The sequence below is a fragment of the Tachysurus fulvidraco genome, chromosome 7 (genome assembly GCF_022655615.1).
Source record: "Tachysurus fulvidraco isolate hzauxx_2018 chromosome 7, HZAU_PFXX_2.0, whole genome shotgun sequence".
Classification (NCBI taxonomy): Eukaryota; Metazoa; Chordata; class Actinopteri; order Siluriformes; family Bagridae; genus Tachysurus; species Tachysurus fulvidraco.
Window position 1 is genome coordinate 22,240,104 of NC_062524.1, and position 13,572 is coordinate 22,253,675.

Sequence of the window (13,572 nt, forward strand, 5' to 3'; positions counted from 1 at the left end):
AGAGCATGATTTACATAAACAATTACAAAAAACAAGTTATGTAAAAGCTGTGATGAGGACCATCACAGCTACCTGTAGGAGGTTGTTTGAGTTTGGTGTCGTACTGGTACTGTGCTGTGATTCCTGTGAAACAGTTAATATGTATATATAGTGTCGTGCCAGAGAATAGAGAATGAGGGGGCCTCATGTTTACCTGGGGGGGCCTATCTGGTTCACATACTATTACTATTATTAAACTTCAATGAACATAAAATATTAAACGTGTCACTCACTGTAAACTATAATTTATCATTCTAAAGGCATCTTACCTTTAGAAGAGCTGCAGGCGACAAGAGGAGGAATAAAATTTTTGAACAAGGTCCTTCAACAAATGGCGGAATTTTTTCGTAAGGTCCCGCTCAAATGCAAATTAAAACAATATTTTAATATATGTTTTCAGACAAACTTCGCAAATTTTAGAATAACGATTTCACTGACCATTTAGCCTACTGATTTACGTTACTGATGTAGTGGCAGCATGAATGTAACTGGCTGACTATGTTAGCACTGCATTATGGGTTAGTACAATTATTATTTTTTTAATTAACTTATACTCTTTATTCTTTAACCAGTATTCGTGGTATAATAAAAGTAATTTGTAAAACATTTTTTTAAATTATTAAGTTCGTTATTATTTTTAGAAGTAAGGGGGCACAGTGACTCAAGTGGCCGAGCCACGCCCCCCAGGGCCCGCTCGTGGCGCCGACACTATCCAGGTATATATATATATATATATATATATATATATATATATATATATATATATATATATATATATATGCACCGTGGTTTGATAAAATCAAGGGAGGCTGAAAGCAGACCAGTGCTCTGGGGGAACCAGGAACAATTGGATTTAGAATGCAACAAGCATGTCCAGTGTGAAAACCACAGTTTATTATTAAGTTTTTTTTATGCATATTTGCACTCATCTACTTGGTTTGTACCTATCACTAATTAAAGCATTACTTTTTCTGTTTCTCTCCCCATTTCTTAGTAAGTTGTATCTGCAGTGGTGTAGGCTGGTCAATTCAGAGCGGCAGTACGTAGCTCTACTGAAGGCCGTGGAAGAGACTTATCTCCCTCTGCTGGATAGTGCTGATACACCAGTCTGTTTAAGAGGAAAGGCTGACTCAATCTTTTCCAACTGGAGCAACCTTGCCACTTTTCATTCTCAGCTACTCCTCCCTGCCATCGAGGGTGCCCTCTCTCAAACGCTACAGCAAACTGACTGCTTCAGCAAATATGTAAGATTTTGAGTCTGTATTAGCACATATATTGCATTTCAAAGTTTACCCATTTGATTACCATGAGTGGCAAGTTAGTGGTGAGAGGTCAAAGTTAATGGAGGTTTATGTTAAAGGTAGTCCCATATTATTCCCATTAATAGAATTTTTTTCCCTCCAACTTTTAATAATACAGCTCAGACAATGACCCGTGATGGCGACCTAATATTGCCTACTCCTGTTAGCAAGTGAGCCAACTCAGCAAGCATCTGTTGCAAGGTTATGTGCATCACCAGGGGCATGTTAGTGGCCTGCCTATAAGACATGTACAAGACTTCTGTTCTTGGCAGAAAATATGGTGGCTTGCAAACCCCTTTAAACCTTTTGGAGTGCATTTGGACTCAGGAGTGGCACCAGTTACCATTATAAATTAATTAACTCATCAGAGAGATTGGTGAACATTCTGCTCTAGGCATTTAGTTGTCTTTTGCAAGCTTATCAGACTTTAAAAAATCATTTCATAACCAAATTCTTATATGTTTCCAGAAGCTTGCACCTTACCTTTACTTATTTCGATAGTGCTTTGATGTTCTTGGTGCTGCAAAAGCTAAATTGCACCTATGTGAACATTCAGCTAATTATGTTTGCATCTAATTATATTTGCATCTTGAATCTATATCTTTTTTTGTGGCTTCACAACATAATAATTTTACAAATATCTAGCGTGCATCCCAAGGGGTGATTGATCGAATGAATTGTAAATGGTTCACAAGATAAGCATTTGTATTAGAAATATTAGACATATCAATATTACTGAAGTTAATCTGGATCCCATACATCAAATCATTATTTAAACAAATCTAAAATCTCTAATAAAATTGAAAATTAATTTTGTCTCACTTGTCTTTTTCACAAACGCTTAAATTGGAACTCACTAATGCCCAGAGGGATCAATTACTGCATTATGCCCACTACATCCGTATGAAGCCTGAGCCGGACTCCCTGCTGGTCAGCCAAGCTGCAGACTACTTTAAGGTGAGCTCCTGAACTCAGCTGGATGAACCAACTTAGTCATGATTCTGATTTAATTTGTATTTGTTAGCTCAGCTGCCATCATGTGTCTGGTAATAGGTCCAAAGGAGTGGACGGTCACATGCTGCATTTTAACATTTGATGTTGCATTTACAATTTGTATACACTAGGTGGCAAATGAAATTACTGAGCAGGACCATAGAATGCAACAGCACCTAGCCATTTTTTGGTTCACCCCTAATGTTATGAAAAGCTTTGAAATTTGCTGCTCCCACTGCCTTGTGTAACTTACAAAATGAGCTGAAACGTAAGGAAGATTTAATGAAGCTTTAATGAAAATTATTTAAAAAAAAAAATGTTGATTCTTATTTGATTATTTCTATGAACTACATGTATGAAGATGCAGATACAACTCTGCGTGTTAATTATAATTATAATAAAAATATAAAAATATGTTATACAGACATGAATTTCAGCATATTATAGTTTTTTATATTAAAAATAAACAACCATTTTCACCTTTTTCAACACCAATTACTTCTTTTTTAACTTTTTAGTCAAAGCTTTCCAGCTCTCCTGTGCCTGCCAGTATCTCCTTTCCTCAGTGCCTCGCTGCTCCTACTCAACGTCTACAGCACTACTGCGAGATCCTTGAGGAACTAGGAGGGGTCAACCCCGGCCCTGACTCTGCACTCTCCATTATCAGACATGCACAACGCCATGGGGAGGACCTGAGGACAAGCGACCTCATCACTGGCTGTCCGGTGAGACTTAGAGAGCACAGTATGGACGTGTGATTATAGTCTTTTTGCTTTAAAGAGGATGTTACATGAGCGGAAATGTCATAGTGTTAAAATGTTTACCTTTTGGCAATATAGAAAATATATACAACAGCTGTAATAGTCTAAAATCAAAATAAACAATCCGTAATACTATATCTGATACTTTTTTTTTATTAAAAGTTACACAAGGAGTACATTAAACAGCACATCTGGCTGCATTTTATTCTTTTTTATAATAATGCATGTTAATAACCAGTTATAAGCACTTATAATATATTTAATATATATGCCAGATATAAACACTTCACTAGTCCCTCTTTTTTCTCTGTCAATGCCAATAAAACATAGAAACAAACTGGAATATGGGACACTGTCCTTAAATAACTGTCCGGTTAACTTTCCCATGGTAGAAAACATAATGTTACAGCTTTATCTCAGACTTTTACAAAGAACAGACACTGTAGACTCCAGTGGAAAAAATGCAGCAGTGCTTTAGTATAAAGAAGAATATAAATTAATAAATGATGCTAGTGTGCATGCAGCTCTTACTGTAACTGATCCAATTCATGTAGTCATTGTTACTGCTAAAATTTTTGTATATCCCAAAGGATGATCTCATCATGAACTCATCATTTACTGTGTTTTTAATAATTCCCAAAACAGCAGAATATTAGAATATTGATATTAGATAACATATAATATATATAATAAAATATTCTACATGTTTGACTCTAATTCATATACTGGAAATGTGTGTATATGTGTGTGTCATAGGTACCTGTTGGAGAACGTGGGGATTTGGTACGCCAGGGTGAGCTGTACGTCTGTCCGGGTGGGCGGAGAAAGAAGACAGGCATCAGAACCGTGTTCCTCTACCAGCATTACATTATTCTCACCAAACACAAAACTCAGAGTCAAGGCTGCAGTGTATACACGTATAAAAACAGCATAAAGGTGCACACACCGACATACACACATATATTATATATTATATTATATAATGCTAACAAGAAAATCCTAGCAGGCAGAGAGTATAGTTCATGTCAATTGACCACAGTTAAAGAGAAGTTAAAGAAAAAAAAGTAAAATCGTGCTGTGGTGCTACTTGATCATTTTAAACCAGTGCTCTTGTCTCAACTCAGATTTTTCTGTTTGAAAGGTGCACTGACACAGCACCCTTGTTTGCTTGCTTGCTTGCTCTGTGTTTATTTTTTTTATTTTTTATTTTTCTGTAGACAAGTTAACAGTAGCTGGCCTAAGACCTAGGCCTGAGACGTCAAATGCAAGCTTTTCAGATGCTGATGATAATGTGAATAATTCTAAAGTAATAAAAAAAGCACTGTTTAAGAGTGAAGCACAGCAGCACATTAAGAATGAAAATGGTCATCCATGTCGAAGTGTTTCATGGTTTCTACTAGACAAGCAATTTGTAAATGTACTGCATCATCGTTTAATACATGTTCACTTCTATCCAAAATAATTTCTCATTGTGGTTGGCAAGAGTGGACTTGTCTTTTCTCTAAACTGATTTTTCTGATCCAGTAGAAAAGCATAGTTTTTGGTTGTCTCTTATATCGTCCTAGCAACTGAAAAGAAAAATCATAAATGCTATTGTTACTGTAGATAGTAGCTGCTCTAGTTGGACTTTCTGCTATTAAAGTAAAATGCACTACACCTTACACCACACAGGCTACACCACAGCACACACACTTTTCATGTCCTTTAGCACAGACACTGATCACATCTCTCTACCCCAGACAGGAGAGATGGGTTTGACCCAGTCCGTCGGAGAGGAGGGTCTGAGGTTTGAGGTTTGGGTGAGACAGACTTCTCGCACCAAATACTGTCTCACTCTCCAGGCCTCATCTTTAGAGGACAGAGAAGCCTGGACACATGACATTGCCCAGCTCCTGTGGACACATGCCATCCATAACACAGGTGAGTTTGAAGGCACCGAAATTGAATCTTTGATATGTTTAATTAAACAACACTTATTGTCATATTTGGTCCTTAAATTAGTACCTTAATGTCATCATTCCTTTTATAACAAATGTATGAATTTATTAACAATCAATTATGTGTCTGATACAGTGTAAGTGTGAAGAGTTTCTCCATCATGATCTCAAATAGGCAAATGTACTACTGCAACAAACAGTAAAACCATATTTTTTATTTAAACTATAATTTTATTTACAGTTTTAATGAAAATATGTTTTTTTACTGTTTGTTACGAATCATTGGATAGAACAAATATTTTAAGTTGAATTAATTATTGATAAAATCAGTTATATTTATTTGTTAAGCATGTAAAGATTTATTTAATTAATTGAGCACACCTCTTTTAATTAAGTTTTTTTTTAAATCATTGAGATGTCATTAATGACCCAGTTTTATGTGTAATTAAGAGATCAATATAAGACTGTTTAATTATATTAACTCTGTGTAGGCTCTTAGGAGGAGACTGCAACGTGTTCAGCATATTAAAAAAGTGAAACAGGAAATACCTGAAACAAGCAAAAAAAAAAGTGTTATTATTTGAAATATTAATAATGTGCTTGTTTGTTTGATGCCTTATTTTGATGCCATTTTATACAATGATTGACATAATGGACAACTGGCAGGGTTTTTGTGTGAAATGATGAGCGTGATGGTATTCATGTCAGTTTCAGACATCAGAGTGTAGAGATGAGTAGCTGAATAAGCTGGACAGAATAAAGAGCAATAAAAAGATGACATGAGCCACCAAATGCAGGCTTAAAATTATTAGTATCCAATATTTGTTTGTGCTTTTTAACAATTAACAGTATCACAAAACAGTAGTCAACTAAAGTACAATGAACTCAATGTCACATTTATGGAACCAGTTTGAGACCAATTGAATGGCATGGTGCAATATCATCCTGTATTATGGGGACCACATGGTTTACAGCAAAACCTGGCTGTGGCATTCAAATAATGATCAACAAGTATTCAGCGAAACTGTGTGTGCCAAGAAAAAATGCTGCCTAGGTAATATTTTTTCCAACCTTCACTTCTCCAGTTTCAGTGATCTAGTGCCCACTGTAGCCTCAGATTTGTGTCTTTGGCTTATAGGAATGGAACCTGAGGTGGTCTGCTACTGTTCCTCCTATCCTATGGGTATTTAAGATACAGTTGCCTATTAGAGACTGTTGTGTGTAAGATCAGCAGTCTGGTACCAACAATGCCATGTCATGCCATTGTCAAAGTCACTAAGATCACATTTTTTTCTCTTTATGATTTTTAATGCGAGCAGTAACTGAAAATTATCCCGTATCCACAGTACATGATCTGTGTGCACTGCACTGTTGCCAGTTAATTTGTTGATTGGATACTTGCATGCATGTGGCATAAAGCGGCCAAAGAGAATGTAGCAACAGGCAACAGAAATCCAGATGTATGTTTAGTTGAAAAAAAAAACAGAGACGAGGGTAGAAAGTACGGAAAGTTCCAGTTCATGAAAAAAAACACATGACATGAGGAAGTTTTCTGTGAGCTTGTGCATGCAAATAAAAGGGCAAAACCTGGTTTTGGAAAGTTCAAACCTTTACGGTATCCATGCAGAATTATTCTCAACAGCATCAGGATGATTCATTAATGCGTAAATAAATATTTTGTTTTTGTGTTTCCAAAGAATTGTGTCTCAAGGAATCTCTGTGCATGGGAGTATCCAGCAAGTTGCTACTGGATGTGACAGGAGCTCAGACATCCGAGCTAGACTCAAGTTTCAGCCTTAATGACAGGGGTATAATGTACACCCACACAAATGCACATTCTCAGACATATACACCTTTAATTGTAAATACCAGTATGGGAAAAGAAGTAAATTATTCTAACATATTTAACCTCTTGGAATTCTTTTTGTAAAAAAAAAAAAAGTAAAATAGAGATACATTTATATTATACTAGTCACAATATCAGATGTATTAAAGATGGACAGAATCCTATATCGATATCAGCAGAAGATGGTATTAGACGATCCGGTCTTTATATATATATATATATATATATATATATATATATATATATATATATATATATATATATATATAAAGAAGTTGTGAATCTTAAGTTCTTTCTGGTGAATACTATCAGGAAATATACAAGGTTTCAGAATCTATCATGTTGGAAGATCATCTGCATCTGCCAAATACCATAAATCGAAATCTCATGTATACATACACAAACACTTCTAGCTCTAAATTGAAACACTTAAGTGGTAGTATTGAAATTGGTGTTTGCTATGCATTATTACAAAAGTGTGTCTCCAGTGATAATGTATAATGCTAATTTGCTATATACAGTATACAGCATAAAACTGCTACCGAACAATAACTATCTGCTTTAACGTGATTTTCTCTTTCTTCCAGTTCAGAGTAGCTGTTCAGACTCTTCCTCAGTGGGAAGTCAGAAGGAAGGGGGATCTCCCTCTATCGCAAGAGAACCAAAGAAAGATTCCGGACACACTGGCAATACACAAGTGAGAAGTTCAAACAACACACACATATACTGTAGATACATTCACTGGCCTCTTCATTAAGGACATAGCTTCAGCCTGTTTTGTGGACAGAATTCAACATAGTTTTGAAAATGTTCTTTTGAGATTTTGGTCCAGGCTGATATGGTTGTGTCACAAAAATACTGCAGATTTCTCAGATGCACATTCATGCTGCAAGTCTCCTGATCGGCCATCCAAAGGCTTCTCTATTGGGTTCATATCTATTGGGTTCATATTGAGGAGACTACTGAAGTACAATGAGCTCAATGGCATGTTTATGGAACCAGATTGAGACCATTTGTAGCCATAAAGGGACCATATTGTTGGCAGCAATACCCGGATAGGCCATGTCGTTCAAATAATTCTCAACACATATTTAGAGGAACTGTGTGTGCCAAGGAAAAAACTCCCCACACCTTTACACAACCACTACCAGCCTGAACCATTAAAAGAAGGCTTGGATGGTTCATGATTTCTGACATTATCATTTGGACTTTACAGCAGAAATGTTGCTTAGGTAATATTTTTTCCAACCTTCACTTCTCCAGTTTCAGTGATCCTGTGCCCACTGTGCCTCAGATTTGTGTCTTTGGCTAACAGGAGTGGAACCTGATGTGGTCTTCTACTGTTCCACCTATCCTCCTCAGGGGTTGATGCATTGTACCTTTGTACTTTTCTGCTTAGCTTAACACTGTAGTACAAAGTGGATATTTGAGCTACAATTGCGTAAGCTCTAGAGACTGTTGTGTGTAAGATCAGCAAGATCAGCAGTCTGGTACCAACAATGCCATGTTGTGCCATTGTCAAAGTCACTAAGATCACATTTTTTCTTCTTTATGATGCTTCATGCGAAAGGTACTGTAACTGAAGATTAACCCATATCTACATGATCTGTATGTACTGCACTATTTCCAGATGATTTGCCGATTGGGTATTTGCATGCATGTTCCTATTATAGTGGCCAAAGATATGGTAGCAACAGGCAAATGTAGATCTGTGTAGTTTCTGTAGGCTGTTATATGAGATGTTTTACAGTTGTATAGCATCTCTGACTCAGCAGACACATACAATCAAGAAAAAACGTTTAAGTAATTTAAATTACTGATTGATTTGTTTGTATTGTTTTTGTTTAGAGCTCATCACCATCGACATCTGTTTGAATATCATCTGAACTACAAATGTTAGTCCTTTCCCTCATAAATATTTTTTTTAAATCTGAAATTTGTTATAAGATATATATATGACATAATTAAACACTTTTTTTCTCTTTTTCTTCCTTCTAAACAGAAATTCCCTGGATTACAAATTCAACTGGACAAATGTTTAAGTAACACAGCCTGGACGATGTCTCAGCAACATTACGGCATGACACAGTATACTGAATGCTTTACTGTTTTATAAGCCATGCTACAATTCACAAGGCCATCTTGGCTCTGCCTCTTGCAGTTGCTCTGTATGCAACTAATCGCCAGGTACTGGAGCGTGGAGCAGGGTAATGTGTTTCAGGCTTTCATGCACTGCTGCCTCCAACTGATTTGCTGCTTGCCAAAAATGACTTCAGTATTATACCATAAGTTACTGTGTATTTTTGCCTTTCTTGCTCCCCTCAATACTAGCTTAATGTCTTCCATTTTAATCATAGAATGTAATCAGTTATAACCCTTTTGTATGGGCCTATTTTTTACCCTGTTACTTATAGATTTGGTGTCAATCATGTCAATTTCCTATTATTCAGTAGGACAATAGCAGTATTGGTACAAGCTCAAAGATAATGCGAATCCACCGAGCTATAAATTCTCAAAACAATTTACAGATTGCATCATCTAATTACATTAGCTGTAGCCATGTGCCATAGCAACTAAAAAGAAAGTGTTTTACATTAAAAACTTGAGCAAAGCCCCTATTTTCTCTGTAGTATAATCCATCGATTTTCATATTGCAACCACAGAATAAGTTCCTTTTTCACCGAGGACTATTCAGTACTTTCTTTCTCTAATGCGTATTATGTTATGTATATACGTTTTTTTGTGTTTTTTTTTTTCAAAGGAATGATAATTGGGACTTGTTTAAATAAGTGTAGGGTTATGGCCTGAATCGCTATAACTTTTCCTTCCATTACCTAATCAAAGCACAATAAAAATAGATCAGCAGTGCATAATGACTGTAATCTTAGACCATGGTTCTTGATGTCTGGTCTTTGAGGCATATCCAAGAAGTCATTTATTTATTTTATTTTAGTTTTTTGATTCAGTGCGGGAAATAACAACCCAGTCTTATCATTATTGCATTCCTTTACTTATTAGACTCTTTAACTGGTTCCTTGAACTGAATGAGTTAAATCCTTTTAACCAATTAAAAATGTCAGCCTATAAATATCATGTCAAATTGGATAGAATAAAGGTTTCTGTTCATAGAAAGTGCAGAGACAAACCTCTACGGCTTTAATAATAAATAGCTTGACTCTTACGGTACAGATTTAAATGTTTAACCTAATATTGGATTAGCTGTATTATATATGATGTCTAATTGGGGGTCTATAGAATTTATATAACATTTAATTTTGTCACTGAGTGAAATAGGTTGAGGAGAACTGGCTTTTTATTTATAGTGCAAGTGACATGACAATTGGATGAACTTTCATCCTGTTCTATATAGTTCTGATCAAAAAACAGATTTTTTTTTCCTCCACAGTTTACATGATCTTTCAGAGATGCCAAAAAGTTTCTTAAATGAATCCTAAGTTGTTGTTTTTTTAATAAGGTTTTGTCCAATAGGTGGTGTTAATGAGCAACTGCAGCGTGGAAACAACGTGTCTTCTATTTTTTAAGGCCAATAGACTATTTGTAAGACAATGAATAGCTGCTCATTTGTGGTGATGCTGTGCACATTGAGACTCTATTGTGGAGCACTTATACTCTTTTCATTAACAGTAAAAAAAAACTGTGCTAAGCAGCATTCACATATTGCACTAAACAACATGGTATAAATGTTGACAAAATTGCCACGTTGGCCTTTTTCCCCCCAGCACTTCAAATAAATAAAAGAGTGTGTTAGAGTTGAATAAACTCTCAAGAGCTGAACAGATTTCTCCACACAGCCCCGATTGTTATTGTTACTAGTTCCATATTTAGCACCATATGAATTCACATAGTTCCCATATGAATTTACATACCCACCACCTCTCACTCAGTTTCTCCCACTGTGTGAAAAGAGTCGATTTTTCCTTTGTCTGTTTATGAGTTGCATTATGATCCAGCTGGCTTTGATTGTCATGGCAGCTCCACCAGCCAAATCCAAAGATTGCTTGCATAAGAGGAAATGCTATGAGTTTCTGCTTTAATCTTTGAGTTATGTAATTGGTGCACCCCACCCTCCTATATTCTATTATATTCTACTCAACCTTACACAGTCTTAATCTTGTATAGTCACTGAATTCCAGGACTCTCCATAAAGAGTTTGAATCCCGCTTTGTTAGAGCTGACATTAACCAAGCACTCATAATCCATTTTGGAACAGACAAGCTCCTTAAAAAAGAGCCTTGATCTAGAGAATTATTAAGTTGTTTTATATAAGAGGTGGTATGAGTGTGCATGCGAGCTACATGAGGAATGAAGCTAAACCCACAGCCAGACTTAATCCAAATATACTTTGCACAGTGGGAAATGTGTTCAATTCAGCGCTTTTAAAGCAGGTCTCTTCATAACTATAAATACCTTGGCATGATTCATCGTTCTCACTGTAAATACAAGCATTAACCAAAGAAACAAGGTGCCTTTTGTAAGCTTTATAGTATAACTCTTATTATGTTCATGTTTACATTTTTGGTAATGCAAAACCTTTTATTATTTTTAATGATTTAATATTTGCATGCTGTGTTGCTATGTATTTTGCACTTGATAAGTATGATTTTGTTTCTTCAAGAATTAAAACTGGACATGAACAAGAGTGCAGCCATTTTACTGTGTAGTGTACTGTCATTTAACACGTATTGTGGTACAAAGGCACCAGGCATTATGAGATATATATTGGAAAACATTAGTGGCACAGTGAAAATGGCAGCGGCTGAGTGGTCAATAGAAGGGATCAGATATTTAAGGGAGAAAGAGATAGAGCGTGAATGGGAGGGGAGGAATGTAGGGAGGGCGAGCACAGTGAGAACAGGAAGGGGTTTAGAGAGGACGGGGCAAAAGACAGTAGATGGGATGATGGGTAATGACAGGGTGAGAGGGCTCAGACAGAGAGGCACAGAGAGGGGAGACGGAGAACAAGAGTGAAAGAATGAGAGAGGGGGATGCTGTACATGGAGGAATGGTTGAGAGCTGGGAAGTTTTTTTGTCTCACTAGAAATCTGAAGAGTGGGCAAGAGAGGGACTGAATGTTGTAGAGACCAAAGGTTATGGACAAAGAAGTTTGGAAGAGAAAGAGGATAAGAGAAAAAAAGGAGAGTTTTGGGGGTTTTATATATATATATATATATATATATATATATATAGATATATATATAGATATATAGATAGAGATATATATATAGAGAGAGAGAGAGAGAGAGAGAGAGAGAGAGAGAGAGGGAGAGAGATAATGTAATAGAGAAGAGATAGCCAAAGATTGGTGAAGATAGAGAGGGAAAGGAATGGAGAGTGAGGGATAGACGGGCTATGTTGACAAAGCAGCGAGACTCGGCAGAACAAAGGGGAACGTGGAGAGAATGAGCTGGGTGAAACATCAAAGGGATTTTTCGTCCCCCGTTACCGGGACAACAGGCATTTGCATGCGATTAGCTTTTTACATCATATTAAGGAGGGAAGGGGCGCGGGGAGGGTACTATAGATCATACTGGGAGAAAGGGGTGGCCACTCACACTGACTTCCAGGCTGACAAGCGACCATTTGTATCTTTGAGAGCATGCACAGTGCTGAAAACTATGAACTATGTATACCATAAACGTGATCACTTAAATGGCATGAAGATATAGAAAGTACAGTCTTAGAAAAATTATACTAAACTGTACATTTTCTTGTTGCTGGACTGATACACATTTTGGAACTAGGTAACTTTAGCCTTGAAAGGTGATGAAAATGTAGCTCTAAAATTATTGTAGTCCTTTTGTGCATGTTAAATAATTAGATCCAGGTTTCTAAATGAAATATTTACATTACAAGTACAAAACATGGCGCTTAAATGTGGGTATGACTCCAGCAACAAGGAACCATTTATGCCGTAATGTAGTCCAATCAGAATTCATGCCCTTCAGTAATAAAACTGAAATTGGGGAGTTGGAATTCTATCATGTATGTTGTAGGAATGTGTGTCTAGAGTATGACTGCTTCTAACAGGTATTATATATCTGTCCCTAAAATTCCAGAAAAGCACCTGCCACCCCCCCCCCCCAACACACACACACACACACACACACACACACACACACACACACACACAAACACACACACTCACACAAATCTCTCTTACTGACTCTCAGCTATATGCTTCAGTGCCCTCAGTTTTTGTGGCCACATTGTGCTCCCCGGAGTCGTCATGGCCATCGTCGTGGTGCTATTGTCATGGCAATACTACAGTATCAATACCCCTGACACTGCGACAAAGAGACAGCAGCCCACTGCCACATCACTCCACCCCTTCACCATCCGCTCATCTCTCTTTCTCTCCCTCCTCACCCCATCCTCTCCCCCTTCCCTATCGATCCCTCCATCTCTCACTAAATATGTACATATTGATCCCCCTCACATTACCCCATCCTTCTCTCCTTCCATCCTTTATTCTCTTCTACATCTTTCCCATAGACCAACTCTCACCATTTCCATACCTCACTCCATCACTCTTTCCCTTTCACGCCTTGTTCTTCATCATCTCTCATTTCATCTTCCCTTACCATCGTCCCTCTTCTTTCTCCTCATGCCCCCCTCCTCCCTCCCTCCTCCCCTGCATGTATTTTTTTTTCTCTGTTTGTCTCTGTCTCACTCAC

At 37.0% G+C, this 13,572-nt stretch overlaps 1 protein-coding gene across 2 annotated transcripts in view; it reads left to right on the forward strand.

Annotated features, from left to right (window-relative positions):
* Nucleotides 1-11,537, forward strand: part of arhgef40 (Rho guanine nucleotide exchange factor (GEF) 40) — a 30,423-nt gene extending 18,886 nt beyond the window's left edge. The window contains exons 19-27 of one of the 2 annotated variants that reach the window (XM_027134985.2): nt 1,034-1,283; nt 2,208-2,297; nt 2,852-3,058; nt 3,851-4,030; nt 4,834-5,014; nt 6,729-6,839; nt 7,465-7,574; nt 8,726-8,772; nt 8,880-11,537. In XM_027134985.2, coding sequence (XP_026990786.2) covers nt 1,034-1,283; nt 2,208-2,297; nt 2,852-3,058; nt 3,851-4,030; nt 4,834-5,014; nt 6,729-6,839; nt 7,465-7,574; nt 8,726-8,752 — 1,156 coding nt within the window. In that variant the 3' untranslated portion in view covers nt 8,753-8,772; nt 8,880-11,537. The remainder of the gene's footprint in view (nt 1-1,033; nt 1,284-2,207; nt 2,298-2,851; nt 3,059-3,850; nt 4,031-4,833; nt 5,015-6,728; nt 6,840-7,464; nt 7,575-8,725; nt 8,773-8,879) is intronic. The other variant, XM_047816302.1, reaches the window with a different exon arrangement.
* The last annotated feature ends 2,035 nt before the right edge of the window (nt 11,538-13,572 follow it).